This window comes from Salmo trutta, chromosome 34 (genome assembly GCF_901001165.1).
Source record: "Salmo trutta chromosome 34, fSalTru1.1, whole genome shotgun sequence".
Taxonomy (NCBI): domain Eukaryota; kingdom Metazoa; phylum Chordata; class Actinopteri; order Salmoniformes; family Salmonidae; genus Salmo; species Salmo trutta.
In genome coordinates, this window is record NC_042990.1 from 23,340,162 (window position 1) to 23,366,931 (window position 26,770).

Here is a 26,770-nt window from a genome sequence, read left to right on the forward strand (position 1 = left end):
TGCTCCCAGCCTATAGACAGAAACTTAAACAGGAAATGCCCGTGCTCAGGTCTGTTCGGATTCCAAGCTTCAAGATTGCTTCGATCACGTGGACTGGGATATGTTCCGCATAGCGTCGGACAACAACATTGATGAATACGCTGATTCAGTGAGCGAGTTTATTAGCAAGTGCATGGGTGACGTTGTACCCACAGTGACTATTAAAACCTTCCCCAACCAGAAACCATGGATTGATGGCAGCATTCGCGCAAAACTGAAAGAGCGAACCACAAGGGTGTGTTCTCAGCCCTCTCCTGTACTCCCTGTTCACCCATGACTGCGTGGCCATGCACGCCTCCAACTCAATCATCAAGTTTGCAGACGACACTACAGTACAGTGGTAGGCTTGATTACCAACAACGACGAGACGGCCTACAGGGAGGAGGTGAAGGCCCTCGGAGTGTGGTGTCAGGAAAATAACCTTGCACTCAATGTAAACAAAACAAAGGAGATGATCGTGGACTTCAGGAAACAGCGGAGGGCGCAGCCCTCTATCCACATTGACGGGACAGTAGTAGAGATTGTGGAAAGTTAAGTTCCTTGGCGTACACATCACGGACAAACTGAAATGGTCCACCCACAGACACCGTGATGAAGAAGGCGCAGCAGCGCCTCTTCAACCTCAGGAGGCTGAAAAAATGTGGCTTGTCACCTAAAACACTCACTAACTTTTACAGATGCACAATCGAGAGCATCCTGTCGGGCTGTATTACCGCCTGGTACGGCAAGGTCAATACAGGTGCATCAAAGCTGGGACCGAGAGACTGAAAAACAGCTTCTATCTCAAGGCCATCAGACTGTTAAACAGCCATCGCTAACAGTGGGTGGCTGCTGCCAACATACTGACTCATCTCTAGCCACTTTAATAATTAAAATGTATGTAATAAATGTACTTTAAACAATGCCACTTTATATAATGTTTACACAACCTACATTACTCATCTCATATGTATATACTGTACTCTATACCATCTACTGCATCTTGCCTATGCCGTTCGGCCATCGTTCATCCATGTATTTTTATGTACATATTCTTATTCATTCCTTTACACTTGTGTGTGTGTAAGGTAGTTGTTGTGAAATTGTTAGATTACTTGTTAGATATTACTGCATGGTCGGAACTAGAAGCACAAGCATTTCGCTACACTTGCATTAACATCTGCTAACCATGTGTATGTGACAAATCAAATTTGATTAGATTTTTTTTTGATACGCAGATTAACTAAAAACACTAGCGCTGCAAACACTCAGAACAAAGAGAGCAGCAGCAGTGCCTGGACTTTGCAGTCTCCCGTTTCAAGTCCCCCTTCTGCCTGTTGAGAACAAGTGACAGGCAGAACCTCCCACCCACACAGCAACCACCTACTCTATATTCCACACACCAGAATTCAGTATTTTAGTCTAGGATTGCCATGTGAGTGTACAAACAAATCTGTGAAAATGAGTTAAGGACACAACTGTACCAATTTATTTTTAAAGTTTGTCTAAAAATCTTAAAATATTGCCAGGTTGGCTTTCACAGCTGTTTCATAAGGTGTTCATTATTGTAAGTTGTAATGTATCCTTTGGTGGTATGTATTTGTTGCACATTATTATTTGTTGTGTCCTAGGATCTACAATAGTGGGTACTAATGAGCTATGTTGTGTCCTAGGATCTACAATAGTGGGTACTAATGAGCTATGCGAGATAGATTTTTTAAAATCAAGATAGAGGACTACTGAAATGATATTTCAGTGTAGATAAGGGAAGGGCAGGTTAAAATAAAAACATGACAGACAGACAAGCCAGTGTATCAAACGGATTTGCATATGAAGGGAGTGGAAATTAGCTGACTTCGTGATCTGTAAGGAAAGTAACTTTAATGTGTCAAGCAGATTACACGTTTTCTTTGCTATTTCCGAAACGTAGCAACGTTTCAGACATGGATTTCATGTTGTAATGTTAACAAGGTACCCAAAAGTAGTTTGAAGTGACGTTTTCATTTTATTAACTAAACAAAACTTGTTTAAACAGTGAAATTGGCACGGAAATCAGCCTTGTTTGCATAGCGATGATGAAAATAATGTAATTTAGGCTGTAATGATCTCCAAAATTCTAATCATTAGGTCATCACACCGTTGATATAGCAATGGATGCTAATAGTTTATTGAAAACCATTATGATGGAGGGGACACTTTTTGGCTGGGGGACATTATTTGGCATGACAGGCCCCCTCGAGGTCAGGGCCCCTGAACACGTGCCCTGCATGCCCGGTCAGTATTCGGCACTGATTACTACAAGTTTAGATAACTGGCTAGACTATCTTACCAATCTAAAAATTGTTAGCTGACATGGCTTATTGAGTTTATTTATTTAACTAGGCAAGTCAGTTAAGAACAAATTCTTATTTACAATGACGGCCAAACCCGGCCAAACCCTAACCCGGACGATGCTGGGCCAATTGTGCGCCACCCTATGGGACTCCCGATCACGGCCGGTTGTGATACAGCCTGGAATTGAACCAGGGTCTGTAGTAATGCCTCTAGTACTGAGATGCAGTGCCTTAGACTGCTGTGCCACTCTGGAGCTTGCACCTTGTGTATTCTACTATTGAAACTCTCAACAGTAAGTTGAGATCCCAACTGAATTTCTAAGTGAATGCTTATGTCGCTAATGCCTGGAGCCGGTCCTGGTCATTGTAACATATTGAGTAACCTTGACTGAGACCTGAAGACTTGCATTTGCTCCAAAAGCTAATGCCTAGGCTTTAGCTAAGCAGAGGCTAACAGTATTGTGGTGTGCAGGACTAACCCAGTCAGTAACACAAGCTATCATTAGGCTCACTCCCACTAGATTCTTGTGTTATGAATACGCTATGTATACCCCCTTCATATAAAGTGTTACCTTTTAGTGTTACCTGCCCGCCCGTCTAGCATCACTACTCTGGACGGTTCTGACTTAGAATATGTGAACAACTACAAATACCTAGGTGTCTGGTTAGACTGTAAACTCTCTTTCCAGACTCACATTAAGCACCTCCAATCCAAAATTAAATCTAGAATCGGCTTCCTATTTCGCAACAAAGCATCCTTCACTCATGCTGCCAAACATACCCTCGTAAAACTGACTATCCTACCGATCCTTGACTTTGGCGATGTCATTTACAAAATAGCCTCCAACACTCTACTCAGCAAATTGGATGCAGTCTATCACAGTGCCATCCGTTTTGTCACCAAAGCCCCATATACTACCCACCATTGCAACAAGTATGCTCTCATTGGCTGGCCCTCGCTTCATATTTGTTGCAAAACCCACTGGCTCCAGGTCATCTATAAGTCTTTGCTAGGTAAAGCACCACCTTATCTCAGGTCACTGGTCATCATACCAGCACGCGCTCCAGCAGGTATATTTCACTGGTCACCCCCAAAGCCAATTCCTCCTTTGGCTGCCTTTCCTTCCAGTTCTCTGCTGCCAATGACTGGAACGAACTGCAAAAATCACTGAAGCTGGAGACTCATATCTCCCTCACTAACTTTAAGCATCAGCTGTCAGAGCAGCTTACAGATCATTGCACCTGTACATAGCCCATCTGTAAATAGCCCACCCAACTACCTCATCCCCATATTGTTATAAAAAAATGAGCTCCTTTGCACCCCAGTATTTCTACTTGCACATTCATCTTCTGCACCTCTATCACTCCAGTGTTTAATTGCTAAATTGTAATTATTTCACCATTGTAGCCTATTTATTGCCTTACCTCCCTAATCCCTAATCTTACTTCATTTGCACACACTGTGTATAGACTTTTCTATTGTGTTATTGACTGTACGTTTGTTTATTCCATGTGTAACTGTGTTGTTGTTTGTGTCGCACTGCTTTGCTTTGTCTTGGCCAGGTTGCAGTTGTGAATGATAACTTGTTCTCAACTGGCCAACCTGGTTAAATAAAGGTTAAATAATTGTAAATAAAATAAGTTATATCACCTGCGTGTGACAATCTCTCACAGTACACCTGGTACGCAGAAGTTATGAAAGATGTCTTTGGCAATGCCACCTGGTATGGATGGAAATGTATTGTCTAGGCTGCCTAGAACATAAATGATTGTCTGTCAGATAACATAGAGAATTGTGAGTCATTGTCTATAGGTAGGTTTCCATCAGGCCTGTCCTGACGTTGGATGGAAACCTGGCTATTGTAATTCCTTGCAGGGTGCATCCTCAGGTCAGGAAAAAAACAATTTAGAATGAGGAAATACTGAGATTATGGGTATAAATGACTGTGTATTCGTGCTGCATTAGTGTTCCAAAGAGCACAAACAAAAATATGATTCTCCTCACTTCAATACAGTTGACACTGGGAGGTTGTGTCAACTCAATACAGAGAAAGCAGCTGAAGCTAAACATACGTTAACGAAATAAGTGAATGAAAAACATAAACGTGTGTCAGGCCGAACAACGCCAGTTCCCTGTGACTGTATTCATGTTACAGCCTTATATGTTAATCGTCAGACATGTGGTTCTCGAAAAATGTGGGTCAGCGAATTCTACGAAAGATTGTGGATTAATCAAAGATGCCACACTAAGGCCGTTTACCATTGAAACATTTTTCAATTTCCGGTCTACTTAAGGGGTAGCTCTCCCATAGACACTAATGGGATAGCAGCTGTGTCTGGTCTACTTAGTTTATTGACTGTATATGAACCAGAAAGAAATGAGGGAGAGAGATGTCTCGCTTCCTCTTTCGTCTCTAATTCTGCAAGATGAAAAGCTGAAATGAGTATGACATCCTGGCATTTAAAGCATACTAAATGTTAGATATTATTCACATGAGCTACTATAAATCTTATTTTTTGGGAATACCCAAAATGCCTAGGCTTCTATTTAGAATGCAAGCACGGGTATTCGGACATGGCTGTCCCAGGCCACTGTTATTCATAATGAATTAGTATGTGATCTCTTCACCTGAGCCAGGCCCAGGACTGTTGATGCTGTTCAGTTTGAGTGTAGGTCGAAATAAGATTTTCTTTTCACTGTAAATAAAGAATTTGATCTGAATCTGTTGCATTGCCCTTATGGCTGCTACAATGTCCTATTCTACAACAGGTGGGGGACTTTCAGAGACTAGGGCACCCTGACTGATAATCAATCACTCAATCATATCAACACCGTAACACCGGACAGATTTCACATTTTTGACTTTAACATTGCCCCCTTGTGAAAAACTGATTGAACTTCAACCAGGAACTAAGAAGCTTGTCTGGTGATTAGGGCCTGTATCCACAAAGCGTATCAGAGTGCTGATCTAAGATCAGTTTTTCCTATTAGATAATAATGAATAAGATTATATGGATCCTAGATCAGCATTCCTACTCAGAGATGCTTTGTTGATCCGTGACCAGTTCATCACTCCTGTCCCTTCACATGGCCATTAGACCACTAGGTGGCGGTGTCACTCCAGGCAATATCCCCTGTAGAATAATGCTCAAACCCTCCATGAAGACTAATTTGTGTGTGCGTGTATGTTTACATTGTTATTTTACCTTTATTTAACTAGGGAAGTCAGTTAAGAACAAATTCTTATTTACAACGACGGCCTACCTAGTGTGTGTGTGTGGGGGGGGGGGGGGGGCAAAGGCTGCGCTGTCCCACAGTGTGTTTCTGTAAAGGGAGAAGAACAACAAACGTCACCTCTGTTCTGTCCTGGAGTGTTATCTCCCCCCTCTGACAGACTCCCCACCTCCCAACAAAGACAGGAAGCTCCCTGTCTCCCACTTTCTGAAAGGATGACTTCCTGCTTCCTGTCCTTGCGGGGGAATGTGGGAAAAACAGAGAGAAACAGGAAGTATCGATAAATCAGACCTGTAGTAGATGCTTATTGTTGCTGATTTCCCCTCTGCCGCTCTACTGTAAGAAGTGATGTGCCCAGCCAGCCACCACTTGATAGAGAGATTGGAGAGGTGAGCGGGTTGTTGGTGGAGAGTGTGTGTGTGTGCGCATGCGCGCATGTGTGTGTGTTTGTGTTATCACTGTGAATCAGAGGGCTTGATTCACCACAACAAGCCAAGCACTTAGGAGAAGCACTACAGTGTGGTGTGGTGACTGATGCTAAAAGTGGTTTATTTTTGGGGGTGCGGCATGGCTGCGTCATTCAGGGCCGTCCTGTCTGTCTTTATCTTCCTTCCTTCCTGTCTCCCTCCTGCCTCTCCATCAACATGTTTGTGTTCAGGGTCGCATCCCAAATGGCACCCTATTCGCTATTTAGTGCACTACTTTTGACCAAGGATAGGGCTCTGGTCAAAAGTAGTGCACTAAATAGGGAGTAGGGTGCCATTTGAGATGCATCCCAGGCCTAGTTGCGACTGTTACCAACCAGGAAATCCTGTGTGACCTCTCACTCCGTTCTCCCCTGAAAACACAGTCTGCCTGTCAGTGACGTTCAGGAGGTGGAATGTTCATCTGTGTTGTTGAACTCCTTACGTAACGTACCTCGGCTGCTAATCGGTGTTTGAACAGGCCATCTGAGGAGGTGGTGTTGGTGGAGGTAGTAGAAACATCAGCAAGACTTAGCCAGGGTATTGATGGAATGGAAGCCCTGTGACACAACAGACAGTAACATACAGAGCGGCAGAGGGGAAATCAGCAACAATAAGCATCTACTACAGGTCTGACACACTCGTTCCATCCCATTCAAACATACATGCACGTACACACACATGCGCACACACATGCACACACTCACGCACAAGATGGCGCCAACAGAGTGACTTTTATTGTGTTTATCTTTACTTTTTCTGTACAGAAAGGTCACACTATTATCATATATTATGATCGCCAAGCACTTCTGGACATCAGATCCACAGTTACTAACCTCGATTTCAACATCAAATACGACTTCAACTCCAACTCAGCTGTTCCACTGTTCATATGGGCCCTATTCCTTTGTTCCATGGGATACCCAAAACACCGCAGGCGTAGACGTGTGAGACGAGATGGAGTCCTGGTGAAATTGAGGCGAAGAGAAAACCGAAAAAGCTGTAATATTTTGTCTTACTGAAACGTGTCTGGATGATGACGCTATGCATGTAGTACTCAGTGGTTCCTCCATGCAACAGCATGATCAGAGGACGGCTTCGGGTAAGTTTCGTTTTTTGATAAATAGCAACTTGTCTGATGCTTCAAGTGTGAAAGAAATCTCAAGCTTTTGCTCACCTGATATAGAATACCTCATGGTAAGCTGCAGACCCTTTTATCTACCAAGAGAGTTTGTGGAGACTTTCTAATGCTGGGAGACTTAAAACCATCCTACCTCACTTCTACCAACACGTCTCCTGCCCCACTAGGGCCCTAAAACTCTAGACCACTATTATTCTACACACAGAAACACATACAAAGCCCTCCCTCATTCTCAAATCTATTATTCTACACACAGAAACGCATACAAAGCCCCCCCTCATTCTCAAATCTATTATTCTACACACAGAAACGCATACAAAGCCCTCCCTCATTCTAAAAACTATTATTCTACACACAGAAACGCATACAAATGTCACGTCCTGACCAGCAGAGGGAGTAGTTGTGTAGTATTTTGGTCAGGACGTGGCAGAAGAAGTCTGTATGTGTTTTCTAGTATGTCTGTTTCTGTGTTAGTCTTGTGACTCCTGATCAGGAACAGCTGGGTATCGTTGTTCCTGATTGGGAGTCATATATTAGGAGTGTGTTTTTTACCTGGGGTTTGTGGGTTGTTGGTTTAGCACTGCTTTATGTTAGCCTGCTAACTGTTCCTGTCGGTCTATTGTGTCTTGTTTTTTTGTGTTCATTTTATTCTAATTAAAAAGAAAGATGAGCATTCACATCCGTCTGCGTTTTGGTCATCCATTCACCACGACAGCCGTTACAACAAAGCCCTCCCTCATTCTCAAATCTATTATTCTACACACAGAAATGCTTATAAGCCCTCCCTCATTCTCAAATCTTGTGCAGACCATCTGGCAAGTGTCTTCACAGACATTTTCAATCTCTTCTTGTCCCAGTCAGTAATCCCAACATGTTTCAAGCTGACCACCATTGTCCCTGTTCCCAAGAGCTCCAAGGTAACCTGCCTTAATAATGACTATCGCCCTGTAGCACTCAGATCTGTAATTATGAAGTGCTTTGCAAGGCTTGTCATGACACACATCAACACCATTATCCCAGACACTCTAGACCCACTCCACTGCACCAACACCATCATCAAGTTTGCTGAAGACACGACAGTGGTAGGCCTGATCACCGACGGCAATGAGTCAGCCTACAGGGAGCAGGTCAGAGACTTAGCAGTGTGGTGCCAGGACAACAACCTCTCCCTTAATGCCAGTAAGACCAAGGAGGTGGTCGTGGACTATAGAAAAAAGATGGGAGAGCAGTTCCTTGGCGTCCACATCACTAAGGACTCAACATGGTCCACACACCCATACAGTCATGCAGAGGGCACAGCAGCACCTTTTCCCTCTCAGGAGGCTGAAAAGATTTGGCATGGGCCATCGGATCCTCAATAAGTTCTACAGCTGCACCACCGAGAGCATCTTGACTGTCTGCATCATCGCTTGGAATGGCAAATGCACCTCCCTTGACCGCAAATCTCTACAAAGGGTGGTGCGGACAGCCCAGTACATCATGGGGCCGAGCTCCCGGCCATCCACGACCTCAATAACAAGCGGTGTCAGAGGTGTCTGAGAGTGAACACGTTCCCTCTATCATATATACACAACATATTGCATCTGAATAACACATTCACGCAAGCACAGACGCGCACACGCAGACTGTGACAGACAGACAGTACCTCCAGCACACTCCCTTACCTCATATGGCTCCTACCCCTGCCCTCAATAGGTTCCCCTTCTTTTTCTGTATCATTCACAGGATGTTTTCTCTTCACTGATTGGGCCACAAGCTTGTCTTCCCTGTTTCTATTGGCCCTTGGCCAGAGTCCCGGTCTATGGCTACGAGATAAGACAATCAGGGTGGCCTTGTCAATCCTGGGGTTATCAGGACTACTGTTTATTCAACCCTAACTTCAGCTGCCACTCAAACCCTGCTAACGCTTTCTGTGTGTGTGTGTGTGTGTGTGTGTGTGTGTGTGTGTGCGTGTGTGCGTGCGTGCGTGCGTGTGTGCGTGCGGGCGTGCGGGCGTGCGCTTGCTTACATATATGTGTGTGTGTGTGTGTCACTCTACCCTGCCCTTGTTGTTACTATAGGAAACAAACCATCACACTGCAGTGTATCACAGGGTGGACCAGGCTATCAGGCGCTGGGCTCACTCTTGCATACTACACTCCAATGAGAACAGTCATACTTCCCCCTCTTTCTTTTTTTTCTTTCTTGGCGTGCTCAGAACAGATGTGTCAGCGTCTGGACCACTGCTAACTGCTCAGCCCCCCATTCCCCATTCCCCTTATACTTTTCTCTCTCCCTCCCTCCCTCCCCCTCTCCCTCATTCGTTTTGTTCTAGTTGTTCTGAGAAAGGATATGTTTGATGTTTTAAACGGAATGTTCCACAGCTCCTCAGTGGGGGTGTAGGGGTGGGGGTTAAGAGGTTGCAGCGATGCTCTTGTCATAGACATTAGCGTGTTCATGGAAAGCTGAGCCTTTCAGTGGACAGTCTGAATGGAAAGGTACTGTACATACCTTATGCTGGGAGGGGTGTGTGTGTGTGTGTGTCCTGATAGCACAGCACATAAGGCAGACAGAGAAAACTAGACACAGGTTATCAACTGATGGGATGGGAAAACAGCATATCCTCTGTGAAGCTATACACTCTTAGAAAAAAGGGCTCCAAAATTGTTCTTTGGTTGTCCCCAAAGGAACCCTTTGAAGAACCCTTTGGTTCCAGGTAGAACTATTTTGGGTTCAATGTAGAACCCTCTGTGGAAAGGTTCTATCTGGAACCCAAAAGGGTTCTTCAAAGGGTTCTCCTACGGGGACAGCGAAAGAACCGTTTTAGGATCTGGATAGAAAAAAGGTGCTAAGTGTAGGGAGGGAGAGAAGGAGGGAGAGACGGAGGAAGGCAGTGAGGGAAGGATGGACAGGGGGGGGGGGGGGGGGTTGGGGCTCCTTGTGGCAGGCCGGGCACCTGCAGGCTGACTTGGGCCATCAGTTGAACGTATTTCCTCCGACACATTGGTGCAGCTGGCTTCCGGGTTAAGCAGGCGGGTATTAAGAAGCGTGGTTTGGTGGGTCATGTTTCAAACTCTCTTAACATACTGTATCATAACTCAAATCTAAGGGAAATATTCCTACATGTAATTGGGGTTTTGGTTTTAAGTTTAAGTTTTAGTAAACAAAGAATGGGTAGCGTCAAAACGGGTAAAAAAAAGTCATGTTGATCTCAGAGAACAGACATGATAGCAATTAAGTGATCTTTGCATGTGCTTATAGTCATGGATTGCATTTGCTCCATTCATTGTAAAAATGTTGTTAGTCTGGCTTGATGGTGCACATATAAACTTGTTGCTCTGTTGACTAGGGCGGTTGCCTATGAGTTGCGTGTCGTGCAGAAAGTTGATAGACCGATTGAAGCAGAATAGAATGCACTCTATTACATCTAGACTAACTTACCGTAAGCTACCTATACACTCTGTATCGGCAGTTTGGTATTCATAATTTGGTTCACATGACATGAATATGCCTGTTTTCAATCCTAACAAAGCTGTAAGATTCCATCGCATTTCTTTTGGTGAAAACCCATCTGCATCCAGTGTGTTTCACACATTCCATTTAATTCCGTCTGTCCAGTCGAGGCTATATCTAATTCCTCCACTGATTATTGCTCAATGTATTTTAAGGAGTTGCTGGAAAAAGAGAGGACTTGCAGGTTCAGGAAAAGGAAAATGGGAGAAATGGAAAAAAAAGGAGAAAGCAATCCTTTATAATTCTGTTGAAAGGAGAATGATGTTCTTGTGTTTCTTAGTATTCTATTCCAGTAGTGGGTATTCCTTGTGCCAGATGGGAGGCTGGTGTTCCAACTCAAACATCTACAGCGGTCTACAGCGCCTCTACACCAGACTCCGGGAGATGGAACACAGGCCAGTTTAGCCTTTTAGAACATAATGAGTAAGATTACATGGTCTAGGTCCCAAATGGCACCCTATTCCCTATGTAATGCACTGCTTTTGACCCTATGGGCCCTGGTTAAAAGAAGTGCACTAAGTAGGAAAGAGAGTGCCATTTATGACACAACCACGGACAGGGGTAACCTCGTCCTCAGGCTAAATCCTACCACACAATACAGAAGGCTAGACAAAGGGGGATACAGCTGGTGGACGAGACTTTAGAGATAGGGGGAACCTGATCCATGATCAGCAACCCTACTCTAAGACCGTGGAATGTGGATTGCTATGTGTGTGTGTGTGTGTGTGTGTGTGTGTGTGTGTGTGTGTGTGTGTGTGTGTGTGTGTGTGTGTGTGTGTGTGTGTGTGTGTGTGTGTGTGTGTGTGTGTGTGTGATGTAGCAGCCAGACGTGATCTACTGTATGAGAGGAATGTTGTATTATTAGTGAATCATAGCTTCTGTTCTGTTCTCTGTATTATAATCTACACATCAACCTCTGACCTCATAGCTGACTGACTGACTATAGGAGGAAAAAGGGACACAGCACACACATACACGTACATGCACGGGAATGCATGAACACACACGTACACACACTACAGACCTGTTAACAACCAGCCAAAAAAAGGTCAGATTTGGAGCATATGTGTAAAGTTCATTGCCAGTCAGAACAAAAAAATCTGACTCTCAAATCTGTGTGTTCAGAGGTTTATTATGTTTACAGAACCTCATTACAACCAAATCCATGTTAAACCAATGACTGAATCTCCTCACACAAAAACAAGATTAGGCCATTTTTTCTTGCTAATTTAGGCCACAGAGATTACCAGGTGATTTATACAGTGATGCACTTCAAAGGTTAAAGGTTCGATGCAGCCGTTTTTATCTAAATATCAAATCATTTCAGAGTAAAAATAAAGTACCTTACTATGATTGTTTTCAATAAAAATGGTCAAAAAGAAACAAGAAAAACCTAGAAAAATGCAATTTGTCTCGCAAGGATTTTACCAGGACTGGGAGTGGTCTGAGGAGCCTAATTGTAGGAGCCTAATAGGAGGGATGTGTAACCTGAAAACTAGCTGTTGTCCAACATTTCCTCTTCTCCCACCCCTTCTAATGCGACAACCCCTGATGCTTCTCCCTCTTTTTCCCCTGCCCGGCTACAAAGTTTCTCCCTGCAGGTGGTCACTGAGTCTGATGTGCTAAAGGGAAAAAAAAGCTCCTTAAACTTAACCCCCAAAAAACATCTGGGTCAGATGGTTTTGACCCTTTCTTCTTTAAGGTTGCTGCCCCTATCATTGCCAAGCCTATCTCTGACCTTTTTAACCTGTCTCTCCTCTCTGGGGAGGTTCCCATTGCTTGGAAGGCAGCCACGGTGCATCTTTTATTTAAAGGGGGAGATCAAACTGATCCTAACTGTTATAGCCAAATTTCTATTTTACCCTGTTTATCAAAAGTTTTGGGAAAACTTGTCAATAATACAGTGACTGGCTTTCTTGATAGTATTCTCTCTGGTATGCAATCTGGTTTCCATGCAGATTATGGATGTGTCACTGCAACCTTAAAGGTCTTAAATGATGTCACCATTTCCCTTAATTCTAAGCAATGTTGTTCTGCTATTTTTATTGACTTGGCCAAAGCTTTTGATACGGTAGACCATTCCATTCTTGTGGATGATACAGTCTTATACTCAGCTGGCCCCTCCCTGGATTTTGTGTTAAACGCTCTACAACAAAGCTTTCTTAGTGTCCAACAAGCTTTCTCTACCCTTAACCTTGTACTAAAAACCTCCAAAACAAAGGTCATGTGGTTTGGTAAGAAGAATGCCCCTCTCCCCACTGGTGTGATTACTAACTCTGAGGGTTTAGAGCTTGAGGTAGTCACCTCGTACAAGTACTTGGGAGTATGGCTAGACGGTACACTGTCCTTCTCTCGGCACATATCAAAGCTGCAGGCTAAGGTTAAATCTAGACTTGGTTTCCTCTATTGTAATCGCTCCTCTTTCACCCCAGCTGCCAAACTAACCCTGATTCAGATGACCATCCTACACATGCTAGATTACAGAGACATAATTTATAGATTGCCAGGTAAGGGTGCTCTCGAGCGGCAAGATGTTCTTTGCCATTCGGCCATCAGATTTGCCACCAATGCTCCTTATAGGACACATCACTGCACTCTATACTCCTCTGTAAACTGGTCATCACTGTATATCTGTCGCAAGACCCACTGGTTGATGCTTATTTATAAAACCCTCTTAGGCTTCACCCCCCCTATCTGAGATATCTACTGCAGCCCTCATCCTCCACATACAACACCCGTTCTCCCAGTCACATTCTGTTAAAGGTCCCCAAAGCACACATATCCCTGGGTCAGTCCTCTTTTCAGTTCACTGCAGCTAGCGACTGGAACGAGCTGCAATAAACACTCAAACTGGACAGTTTTATCTCCATCTCTTCATTCAAAGACTCAATCATGGACACTCTTACTGACAGTTGTGGCTGCTTCGCCTGATGTATTGTTGTCTCTGTTGTCTTTGCCCAATAATGTTTGTACCATGTTTTGTGGTGCTACCATGTTGTGCTGCTGCCATGTTGTGTTGCTTCCATGTTGTTGTCATGTTGTGTTGCTACTATGCTGTGTTGTCATGTGTTGCTGCCATGCTATGTTGATGTCTTAGGTTTTTCTTTACGTAGTGTTGTGGTGTCTCTCTTGTCGTTATGTGTGTTTTGTCCTATATTTAAAAAAATATATATATTTTTAATCCCAGCCCTCTGCCCCGCAGGAGGCCTTTTGCCTTTTGGTAGGCCGTCATTGTAAATAAGACTTTGTTGTTAACTGACTTGCCTAGTTAAATAAAGGTTATATATATATATATATATTTTTAAATACATTGGCAGAGGAGTGCATACTCTCAGGTGGTCCAAAAACCCCACCCAGCCAAACAAGCTGACATTTCAGGCTGTCTTTTCAAACAAGTCTTAAACTAAAAGTGCATTATCATAATTTTCCCAATTTCACAGTATTGTTCCAACCTCATAGTGTGGAAATATATATAAAACACAGAAAAATCACGTTTTAGACTGCTCTGCCCCTTTGAAGGCACAGTCTGCAATATTGTTTCCTGCTTTTCATCAGTGATTTCAACTAATTAAAGATAAACCCATTGAAAGAGATTAACTTGGCCTCCCAAGTGGCGCAGCGGTCAAAAGGCACTGCATCGCTACAGACCCGGGTTCAATTCCAGGCTATGTCACAACCACCCATGACCGGGAGTCCCTTAGGGCGGTGCACAATTGGCCCAGTGTCGTCCGGGTTAGGGGAGGGTTTGGCCAGGGGGCTTTACTTGGCTCATTGCGCTATAGCAACTCCTTGTGGCGGGCTGGTTCTCCTGCAGGCTGACTTCGGTAGTCAGTTGAATGGTGTTTCCTCCAACACATTGGTGCAGCTGGCTTCCAGGTTAGGCTGGCGGGTGTTAAGAAGAGCGGTTTCAGAGGACGCATGACTCGACCTTCGCCTCTCTGGAGCCTGTTGGGAAGTTGCAGTGATGAGACAAGATCGCAATTGGATATTATGAAAAGGGTGGGTAAAAAAATATATATAAATGAGTATAACATGTAAAAAAAACTTTAAAAAATTAGTATAACTTATAAATGCCTTATGAGCGTGTCTTAACATACTGTATCATATCTCAAATCGAAGGAAATTATTGCTACATGCAATTGGGTTTTTGGTCATTTAAGTTTTAGTAAACAAAGGATGGGTAGCTTCAAATCATGTTTAAAAAAAGTAATGTTGATCTCAGGGAACAGACATGATAGCAATTAAGTGATCTTTGCATATGGTTATAGTATTGGATTGCATTTGCTCCATTCGTTGTAAAAATGTTGTTAGTCTGGTTTGATGGTGCATATATTGAAGACGGTGGCTTTATTATCGAGAGGGATTCCCTGTATGGGGAGGAGTCAGCTGCGTATGGAGGCGGTTCAGGGAAGAGTTTTCCTTCTTGTGTGTTAAACTTGTGGCAGTCAGCTGTTGGATGTCCAGTGTTAAATGTGTGTGTGTGTGTGAGAGAGAGAGAGAGAGAGAGAGTGAGTGAGTGAGTGGATGTTGTGTGTGACTGTGTACCCAGCTCAATAGGACAACGTGAGAGATAACTACAGGAGATTTACCCATTTGTTTGGTCCTTTTATCTAAAGGAATAGCCTACAGACACCGATTGTCACGCGCTCCCCTCGTTTCAGCTCCGTGCGTTTCTGTGTGCTAGTCCAGCAGGTCTCGAGGTGAGTCGTCCTTTCTTTACCTGATCTGATCCGTTATGTTTCTGTTTGGAGAAGTGCCACGAAGACTATTTTCTTGGCAAACGTTATGTTGTTTATGGTTGCTTTACATATCTCATGCACCCAGATAGAGTGGAGGGTACAGCCTGGTCTATAGGACCCTCTCACACATACTGTTGAGCAGACTAGTCTACCGGTTTCATAAAGCAGAAGTCGCCTACAACAACAACACACTATGCATCTTTACCTAAGTCACAGACTAAATCATAATAATATGTTCTACATTTTATACAAGATGTAGAGTGGACCTGAAATCATGGTTGCATCAGGCCAGAGGTTCTGTTAGTTTATGACAGTAAGTAGTTACTTTTGTTTGTCTGCATGGCTGACTGTCATAAAGACCATGACTTATTATACATAGACATTACATAATGTAATCTGTACCTTTTATGGTCTCAGCTATCTGACTGGCTTAGCTGCTCTGTCACTGAGTCATCTGTCAACCCCTCTCTCTAGTGCTCTCTCTCTCTCTCTACTAATCAGCTGTGCCTCCAGATATTGAATTGCAGGATCAGGTGTGTTCGTGCAGGGAATTTTTCAGAATCAGCAGAATTGACTTGGGTTGGGGGCCTTCTCAATAAAACTACACACACACACACACACACACACACACACACACACACACACACACACACACACACACACACACACACACACACACACACACACACCAGAGGAGGCTTGTGGGAGGAGCTTTTGGAGGACAGGCTCATTGTAATGGTTGGAATGGAATAAATGGAACAGAGTCAAGTGTGGTTTCCATATGTTTGTTTGATACCATTACATTCATCCCATCCATTACAATGAGCCCATGTTCCTATAGCTCCTCCCACCAGCCACACACACACACACACACACACACACACACACACACACACACACACACACACACACACACACACACACAGGGCCCTGACATTATTAAGTTGCTCTTTGTTCCAGTCAGCTCTCTGGTCCTCTATGTATGGCCAGTTAATCAGTTTCTCTCTCTCTCTCTCTCGCCCCCCCCTTCTGAAACACAAATTAAATGTCAGAAAATGTCAGAAAATGTCAAGTGGGTTGTGTTTCAATACATCAACATGGTTATTAGATGGACATGGCATGTTATTAACACCCATTCCCTGTCCAACTAGAGGCCAAATAACATGAAGCTAGTTAGTCTCTCTCTCACATGAAGCTAGTTAGTCTCTCTGTGTGTGTCTGAATGAATGAAGGGGTCAGTGTGATAAGACAGGAGAATGGGGTAGCTGTTAATAGCTGGCTTCTATTTTCAGCTTCTCGAGTTAGTGAGTTGGCCCAGTCATGTTTCTCCTAGCGTTAAAGCTCAGACATACCGGTAGAATTGTCAAACGTTTTTCTGCCGACTCTACTTAGCACCTTTGAACAGTGTCGGCAGTCAATCTCTTTTGTGTTCACACAGCAACGACCTTGGACGTCTTCAGCCACTCAGCCTTGTTAGCATACTCCAAACCAGAAGGTGGCAGTAGCGTTGCTTGGCAACGCATATCCATGCGTATTGCTTATGGTCTAGCTTCCAAGCTATCTAATGTTGCTTTTTTGTAGAAAGCCCTTGTTGATACTAGCCAGATGCCCACAGCTAAATAACTACCTAGCAAAGTGACAAATAAACAATTTAATTAACTTTCCATAATTAAACTGTCAGTGCTAGTCCATAGCCAAATGTTTAGCTAGCTTGCTGACGTTAGTGTATTCGCTAGCTAGCACAACATAGCTAGGTAGGTAGCTAGCTAGGTAGGTAGGTAAGTAGGTTCGTCGCTACCGGGTCGGCATACAGCAGGTACTGTTTTTGTTCTAGCAAGATGAGGAACAACCTTCCACTGATAAGAACCAGTGAGATTCTCTATATGTTCCATGCTTCACAGTGAGTTAGCCCAGTCAGTGTTTCTCCTAGCGTTTCAGTGCTGCGGCAGCCCACCGAAGATTGCCTACTAGCTCCACTCTGTCCAAGGTGAAAATGTTAACTTCCACTTAAATAGAATTTTCGCGTGCTCTTGGCAATCAGCAGTTGAAACAATAACAAAGCGCTTTTCCCGCCCCTGTTTACATTTACATGTAAGTCATTTAGCAGACGCTCTTATCCAGAGCGACTTACAAATTGTAAAAAGCTGAGGGATGGTGCTGGAGAAGTGTAATTAGTCTAATTCATAGAGAGAGCTAAGGACTGATTGATCATCCATGATATAAAGTATATATATATAAAGTATAGTTTTTAACCATGTTTAAAGTGCTATATAGTGTTTGTTTACGTTTCTTTGTTAACAAACATTGGAGTAAAACACTATTTTGGGTTCTGATGGGGTCTGACAGTTGAACTAAGCTGAGGCATTTCTAAGTTATATTCTTTAAGAATCAATGGGTACATATCATTCATTTTATTTTTTTATTTAACTTTTTATTTTTTACCTTTTATTTATACAGGTTTATTCTCATTGAGATAAATATCTCTTTTCCAAGAGAGACCTGGTCCAATAGCAGCAAGGGGAACAACGTTTCTGCCAAATTACATACACTCACACAACATTAACCAAAACTGTAAACACACATACAGTACAACAAAAACATATTACATTTAAAAACACAAACATCTTGACTAAAAACAGCTGGCCTAAAAACAATTGCACTCTTCTATAATATACTGCTCAAAAAAATAAAGGGAACACTTAAACAACACAATGTAACTCCAAGTCAATCACACTTCTGTGAAATCAAACTGTCCACTTAGGAAGCAACACTGATTGACAATAAATTTCACATGCTCTTGTGCAAATGGAATAGACAACAGGTGGAAATTATAGGCAATTAGCAAGACACCCCCAATAAAGGAGTGGTTCTGCAGGTGGTAACCACAGACCACTTCTCAGTTCCTATGCTTCCTGGCTGATGTTTTGGTCACTTTTGAATGCTGGCGGTGCTTTCATTCTAGTGGTAGCATGAGACGGAGTCTACAACCCACACAAGTGGCTCAGATAGTGCAGCTCATCCAGGATGGCACATCAATGCGAGCTGTGGCAAGAAGGTTTGCTGTGTTTGTCAGCGTAGTGTCCAGAGCATGGAGGCGCTACCAGGAGACAGGCCAGTACATCAGGTGACGTGGAGGAGGCCGTAGGAGGGCAACAACCCAGCAGCAGGACCGCTACCTCTGCCTTTGTGCAAGGAGGAGCAGGAGGAGCACTGCCAGAGCCCTGCAAAATGACCTCCAGCAGGCCACAAATGTGCATGTGTCTGCTCAAACGGTCAGAAACAGACTCCATGAGGGTGGTATGAGGGCCCGACGTCCACAGGTGGGGGTTGTGCTTACAGCCCAACACCGTGCAGGACGTTTGGCATTTGCCAGAGAACACCAAGATTGGCAAATTCGCCACTGGCACCCTGTGCTCTTCACAGATGAAAGCAGGTTCACACTGAGCACGTGACAGACGTGACAGAGTCTGGAGACGCAGTGGAGAACGTTCTGCTGCCTGCAACATCCTCCAGCATGACCGGTTTGGCGGTGGGTCAGTCATGGTGTGGGGTGGCATTTCTTTGGGGGGCCGCACAGCCCTCCATGTGCTCGCCAGAGGTAGCCTGACTGCCATTAGGTACCAAGATGAGATCCTCAGACCCCTTGTGAGACCATATGCTGGTGCGGTTGGCCCTGGGTTCCTCCTAATGCAAGACAATGCTAGACCTCATGTGGCTGGAGTGTGTCAGCAGTTCCTGCAAGAGGAAGGCATTGATGCAATGGACTGGCCCGCCCGTTCCCCAGACCTGAATCCAATTGAGCACATCTGGGACATCATGTCTCGCTCCATCCACCAACGCCACGTTGCACCGCAGACTGTCCAGGAGTTGGCGGATGCTTTAGTCCAGGTCTGGGAGGAGATCCCTAAGGAGACCATCCGCCACCTCATCAGGAGCATGCCCAGGCATTGTAGGGAGGTCATACAGGCACGTGGAGGCCACACACGCTACTGAGCCTCATTTTGACTTGTTTTAAGGACATTACGTCAAAGTTGGATCAGCCTGTAGTGTGGTTTTCCACTTTAATTTTGAGTGTGACTCCAAATTCAGACCTCCATGGGTTGATAAATTGGATTTCCATTGATTATTTTTGTGTGATTTTGTTGTCAGCACATTCAACTATGTAAAGAAAAAAGTATTTAATAAGATTATTTCATTCAGATCTAGGATGTGTTATTTTAGTGATCCCTTTATTTTTTTGGGCAGTGTATATACATCGATCAAGTGTTTGAACTCCACCAACGAAACTAGATCATCACATTATAAAATGTTCAAAAGAGAATTCCAGGACCACGGTGCTAAGTAACTAAAACTATTTCTACCTTGACCTGTTCTAATTTTTGGTACTGTTAGAAGCAAATCAGAATGGGGCCGTAATTGATACTTATTTCCTGACCTAACTAAAAAAGAACAGCGATAAAATGGCATTTTACCCAATATGGCCTTATAAATCAGTGTATACCAGTGTTTAAGCCTACGCAAGGTCAATGACGACCAGCCAACAGCGCTGTAGAGATCACAATGATGTTAGATGTTTCTGATTTGTAATGAACCTGAGGGCTGCATGATACACTGAATCAAGTGCTCTTGGGTACCATTAAACTGAAGACATGTTTATCAATTAACTCCCTGTAATTATTGTCACGCAATTAAACTGATTAATCGTTTAATTGTAATTAACTAGGAGATCGGGGCACCAAGGAAAATATTCAGATTGCAAAGTTATAATTTTCCTAATATAACTTTCCTATATTTTAACATTATATATTATAGTATAGGCCGATTACCTTCTGGTTTAAATTGTGTATTTTACCTCACGTCCAGTCTCATTCCAAACGTCGTAAATTGTTGTATCTGCACGAACCCAGTCTTTACTAAAATCATCCATACATCAATTGTCTTAAAATAATTTATTTACTACACTAAGTAATTAACAGAAAACATACAAACAGTAATTATCGTCACAAAGGATTGGTAGAGTAATGTGCCCTAGTGGCTAAACAGGCAGTGCGGCCTGTTTTGTTCAACAATGGATCATAAAAGTTCAGCTGAGGAGGTACACAGAGTTCATTAATATTAACAATTGATATGCTAATCCTTTGCACATGAACGCTCACTCATTCGGGAACAATTGCAATCAATATATATTTACGCTCAGTGTGTCGTCGGGATCCTTGTTGAAGAGTTCTGTTCTGTTGGAGAGTTTTGTCCGCGTTCTTTCTCTCTCTCTCTCTCTCTCTCTCTCTCTCTCTCTCTCTCTCGCTCTCTCTCTCTCCTCTCCTCTCCTCTCTCTCTCTCTCTCATCTCTCTCTCTCTCTCATCTCCTCTCTCTCTCTCTCTCCTCTCTCTCTCTCTCTCTCTCTCTCTCTCTCTCTCTCTCTCTCCTCTCTCTCTCCTCTCTCTCTCTCTCTCCTCTCTCTCTCTCTCCTCTCTCTCTCTCTCTCTCTCTCTCTCTCTCTCTCTCTCTCTCTCTCTCTCTCTCTCTCTCCTCTCTCTCTCTCTCTCTCTCTCTCTCTCTCTCTCTCTCTCTCTCTCTCTCTCTCTCTCTCTCTCTCTCATCTCCTCTCTCTCTCCTCTCCCTCTCCTCTCTCTCTCTCCTCTCTCATCTCTCTCTCTCCCCTCTCTCTCTCTCTCCTCTCTCTCTCTCTCTCTCTCTTCTCTCTCTCTCTCTCTCTCTGCTCTCTCTCTCCGCTCTCTTGCTTCTCTCTCTCCACCTCTCTCTCTCGTCTCTCTGTTAGAATGGATTTTCAAGAGCGACATTCATTAATGTCGTCATAGAATGGATGTTTCGTCGGTCTTCGCGTTCGATGATATAATTTACTTAGCTGCAGACTAATAATTAATATCAAAGACTTGTTCTTATTCTGTCGGTCTCGATAGTCTAAAAGTTAACCACGTGGTGTAGTTTCAGTAGAGGAATTGGATGGTAAAACCTATTGGCCAACTCACTAATGGAGTGGAGGCCTGGTCTGAAGAAAGTAGCTCAGGGTATAGTTTTATAGTGAACATGTCACATGACGCCTGGTCCTGTCTGTGTCCCTGGGGGGCATGCCGATGCCTGAGTTAGAATTGGATTTCTGTACCAAGCTTATCACATTAACATCAGTACATAGCATCTCAATGTATTACAAATAGCTTTATCCTTATTAATACATTTTATACAACCATTATGATGCAAGTCTCATCGCTGAGGCTATTATATAAACAGTTTTATGGTAAATGGCTATATTGTATCTTCTGAGTATCACAAAATTGTACCAAGCGGACCAGTTCGTAGCTGGATTCTTCACCAATCTTCCATACCTTCTCCAGAACACAAATGTCGCTCGGTTCTCCAATTCTCTATGAAACATGTGGTAGGAGATTCTCCTCTTAGAGTTTTTACAACCCTTTCACACAGGGCCTGGGTGGTTGGGGAAGGTAGGTTGGGGGATGGTACAAAGGGGAGGGGGTCAACTGTCCTCCCTGTACCCAAAGAGGCCAACGTCATGACACCTGCATATATATAGCATCAGTAAAATCTGAAACCGTCAGTAATGTACATCGTACCAGCTCCTTCCTGGCCTCAAAAGAAAAACAAGCCTTATGCCGGTAATAAAATCCTATTTTCAGCTTGAGCTTCCTTATCAAGTTCTCTACATGCACAGTGAAGCTCAGCTTATCATCAACCCACACACCCAAATATTTGTACACTTTAACTTGCTCTTAATTATGTCCAGCTAATTTAGCAATGACATGATTTGTAACATGCCTGGCATTTGAAAATACCATGCATTTTGTTTTACCCGAATTTAGAATCCGCTTCAAATCATACAGATTCTGTTGTATGATGTTAAATGCTCTTTGGGCATTTTCAAAGGCTAAAGATAAACTACTACCACTTGAATAAAGAACAGTATCATCTGCATAAAAATGAACATCCACTGTTTCAATAAGATCCCTAATGTTGTTGATATACAAAATGAACAACAGTGGGCCCAAAATAGAACCTTGCGGAACACCTGAGCACACCTCTATGGACTCAGATTTGCAACCATCTGCCATTACACATTGTGTACGATTTGATAGGTAATTTATAAACCAATCTAGAGCATGACCAGTAATTCCACAACATTTTAACCTTTGCACTAACACAGCATGGTCCACGGTGTCAAAAGCCTTCGACAAATCAATAAAAACAGACACACAATGTAACTTCTTATCAAGAGCACAGTGGATGTCATTTAAAACCTTCAATGTTGCTGAAACAGTGCTGTGGCCAGACCTAACACCTGATTGCATTCCATTTAAGATATTGTTTTCTTGGAAGTAGGTCTTTAGCTGCCTACTAACTAAGGACTCCAGTACCTTTTGATCGTACAGACAATTTTGAAATGGGTCGATAGTTGTCAAGTAGCGAGGGATCTCCACCTTTCAGGAGAGGCAGTACAAAAGCAGATTTTCATAACTTGGGGATTTCCTTAACATCAAGCGTAAGGTTAAAAATACATGTTAAGCGGGGAGCAATGATGTCAGCGGCTAGGTGTAGGAGGCGGGGGTCTAGTTCATCAGGGCCAGGGGATTTTTTAAAATCAATTTCTTTCAGGGCTTTACACACATCTGAAACAGAAGGATGAAAAGGAAAACCTGGTGAAGGAGTGCACAGGGGTGTCAGGTAAAGGGGGCTCAATTATACCTTTTGACCTTTTCAAATAAACTGCCTGCATCTAAAAAATGCTGGTTCAAGGCTTTCAGAATGGAGGTTCTCTCAGTTACAATCTGAGTGTCGACCAACAATTGTTTAGGAAGCTGTGTATCTTTTCTGCACTCCAAACCTTTCACTACTTGCCAAAATTTAGATGGATTATTTACATTTTGTGAAGTAGATTTCAGGAAGTGGTCTGCTTTCAATTTACGGATCATAGCCACACCCATATTTCGAAGACGTTTAAAAGCCATCCAATCATCTGCCAAACCAGTCCCTCTTGCTTTAGCCCACATAGCATTTCGTTCCCTTATGATTTTTGTAAGTTCCTTAGTAAACCAAGGGTTCTTTCTGCCCTTAATCCTGAATTTTTTAAAAGGGGCCTATTGCATACATCCTGGAATGCGTTGTGGAAGTAAGAAAAGGCTAGTTCAACATCAGGGATTAATTCTATTCCATTCAATGCTAGATACATCATGTAAAAAACCTTGAATATCAAACCGCTTCCAGTTTCTTTTCGTAATGACATGTGGAGATTGCTTAGGAATTTTACCATCTCTCACACAGGCAATGGCACAGTGATCACTTATGTAATTTGCAAAAATACCAGAAGCATTAAAACGATGAGGAGTATTGGTCAAGATCAAATCAATCAAAGAGGATTTCAGAGGATATTTTATATTCAACCTAGTTACACTGTTGACAATCTGAGTAAGATTGTCGGTATTGCACAGAATTTTAAGTTGATCAGAGCTAGATGTTAGCCAGTCCTGATTCAGATCACCCATCAGGACAAACTCAGAATTGACATTCTGTGATAACAATTTGAAAATACAATCCAGAGAGCCAACAGTAGCCGATGGAGGTCTATAACAGCAAGATACAACAATATTTAAAGATGAGCCAAGGTTTTAGGTTCAAAGACAGATATTCAAATTGCTTAGGTTTAGTAACAGAAGTCAGAATGACCACAGAAAACTTGTCTTTTACATATACAGCAACACCACCACCCTTAGATTTACGATCTGTATGAAAAACATTGTAACCATTTATGCCAATATTTTTGTCTGTAATAGATTTTTTAAGCCAGGTTTCAGAAAGCATAAATACATCCGGGTCGGCAGTTTTTATCCATATATTCACAAAATCAAGCTTCGGCAGAAGACTTCTTACATTCATATGCAAAAACTTCATTTATAAGTCCAAAAATGGATGTAGCAACTGCAGATTGCCTCTTTTTTTTAAAGTGGAAGTTAGGATTTTCCCCAGGGGAGAGCAACTGCCCCCTCTCATTGAACCACAAGTTCAAGGCCGACCGCCCTGTGGGCATTGTTAGCAGGAAACAGGATCCCCATTATAGTGAATGAAAAAAACTCAATATTTGTGTAAAAAAAAATCTAAAATCAAAGACAATCATGGTACCAATAATTTTATTCTAAGCTAGCTAAGGGCATATATCGCCTTGAACCAATTATTTTAAAATCACACACAGAAGTTTAGTTGCCAATGGCAACCTGCAGTACCCCAGTCAGCCTTCAACTTGAGTTACACAATGAGAGGGGGCAGCACTGAGCTAGCCTGCAACATCACTTCCTGAAGTAGCTCAAACTGCATGTCTCCATAAAATGCCATCTTAACCAACCTAATTTGTCTCCAATGTGCTATTGAGTCTTCACATAGGAATAAATGTGTCATGTGATCGATTGTTTTGTCCATTCATATACTGTATATACAGTCAAGGTTAGGATAAGCTTCATCATGGTACGGTCAGGAATGTGGCAGTGAGTTATCTGGGACCAGTGTGCTTAGTCAATGCATGTAGACCAATTTAGACACTCTAAGACTAGCCAATATTAGATAAGAAAGGAGACTTGAGTACTAGACTACGAAGCACTTTTAATGGAGATTCTCTTTTGAGCATACTTTTTAGTTCAGGTCTATAGGCTTACTTTTTGTCTGGGAAACTGGCCCTTAGTCTGTCGCTCTCCTCTTTTTTTTTCTTTCTTTCTCTCTCTCTGCAAGTGTTAAGTAGTCATGGGATAATCCCTTATTTAGTCTGAGGAATTGCTGTGTTTGCCAAGCATCGTGTGTGTGTGTGTGTGTGTGTGTGTGTGATTGTGATTTTGTTATTGTGATTTTGTTATTGTCTATCTCTACAGTTAGGGTTCCTTGTTTGATGGTCCGTTGGTCTCTCTGTTTAGGTATCTGGTCTGTGGCGTGAGAAGTAAATGTGATCTCCAGAACCGGAGCCTGCAGAAGGATAACATGGCCTTAGCCGGGTGTCCGGACTACTTCCTCCTCCAATCTAACTTCCAGGTAAAGACTATACACACACACACACACACACGACACCTGTGTCTGTGACTATAACCATAGTGACAGGGCTGGGTCTCACATGTTTGCATGCCTGCCGTAACCATGACAATGCTCAGCTGACACATAGACCCATTAGAAGTGCCAGTAACCGAAAGGTTGCTGGATCGAATCCCCGAGCTGTCAAGGTAAAAATCAGTCGTTCTGCCCCTGAGCAAGGCAGTTAACCCACTGTTCCCCGGGTGCTGAAGATTTGGATGTCAACTATGGCAGCCCTCCGCACCTCTCTGATTCAGAGTTAAATGCGGAAGACACATTTCAGTTGAATGCATTCTTGTACAATTGACTAGGTATCCCCTGTCCCCCCCTTACTACTGTAGTGAATGAGGCTATTGTGAGTCAAGCAGGCTTTTGTGCTTTAGTCTGAGTCTGAACCGTTGTGTCCTATAGGACTAGACTGGTGGCCCTTAAGGCCTATAAATAGACCAGCAAAACAAACAACTTCACAACATCAGACACACACCACCTTTCCCACCCACCCCAATCAGCATTTTAGTTCATTAGGGCTGAAAGCGTGGAATGTGTGTGTGTGTGTGTAAGCTGTCATGCTGTATCATGTTGATGGGCCAACCTTATCCATTATATAATGCATTGTCACACACACACACACACCATGCAGCCTCTCAGGGCTGAGACAGTAGGTTGAGTGTGTGTAGATGAGGACGAACCTCTTCCACATACTGTACTTGCATAACTCTCTCTGGGCATATTTTGTCCATCTGAGCCATGTTCCAAGACTCTCGGAGCGGAAGAGCTGAGCGCGTGTGTGTGTTTCCAAGCGGGAGAGCTGGATGTGAGCCATGGACACATTAGAGGGAGAAACACTTTGTGTGTGTGTGTAGCAGAGAACCATGCTAGAAGACTTTTCTCTCCAAACTAGGCTTTAGCTCAGCGGGCTAATTCTGTCTTGTGGCACACTAATAAACTGTGTTCAAACCCAGTGGTCTCCATATGCGTGGATATGGTGTGTACTGTGCAGGCCCAAGTTCTGCCATGCTTGCTAAGATGGTCAGACCTGCTCATTTTTACAACACTAGCTTCTCAAACCGCTCTCTCTTTCACCACTTTTGTCCTCGATCTGTTCAATACAGTCAGAAAAGACTTTCCGCAAGGTAAGGAAAAAATATCTAAATATGTAAAATTGATCAAATATCCCTTTATTGTGGTAATATAATACCTAACTCTGTTCTATTGACATGGGAATGTTGTAGTTACAACCTTCCTGCACGGTTATGTGGTATCACTGCTGCCA

General features: G+C 43.2%; 1 protein-coding gene across 1 annotated transcript in view; it reads left to right on the forward strand.

Moving 5' to 3' along the window:
• Positions 1-15,132: 15,132 nt before the first annotated feature.
• Positions 15,133-26,770, forward strand: part of LOC115173834 (growth factor receptor-bound protein 10) — a 55,044-nt gene continuing 43,406 nt past the window's right edge. Inside the window, exons 1-2 of the mRNA XM_029732278.1 lie at positions 15,133-15,383; positions 25,347-25,461. Of these exons, the coding sequence (XP_029588138.1) occupies positions 25,411-25,461 (51 nt within the window). The 5' untranslated portion in view covers positions 15,133-15,383; positions 25,347-25,410. The remainder of the gene's footprint in view (positions 15,384-25,346; positions 25,462-26,770) is intronic.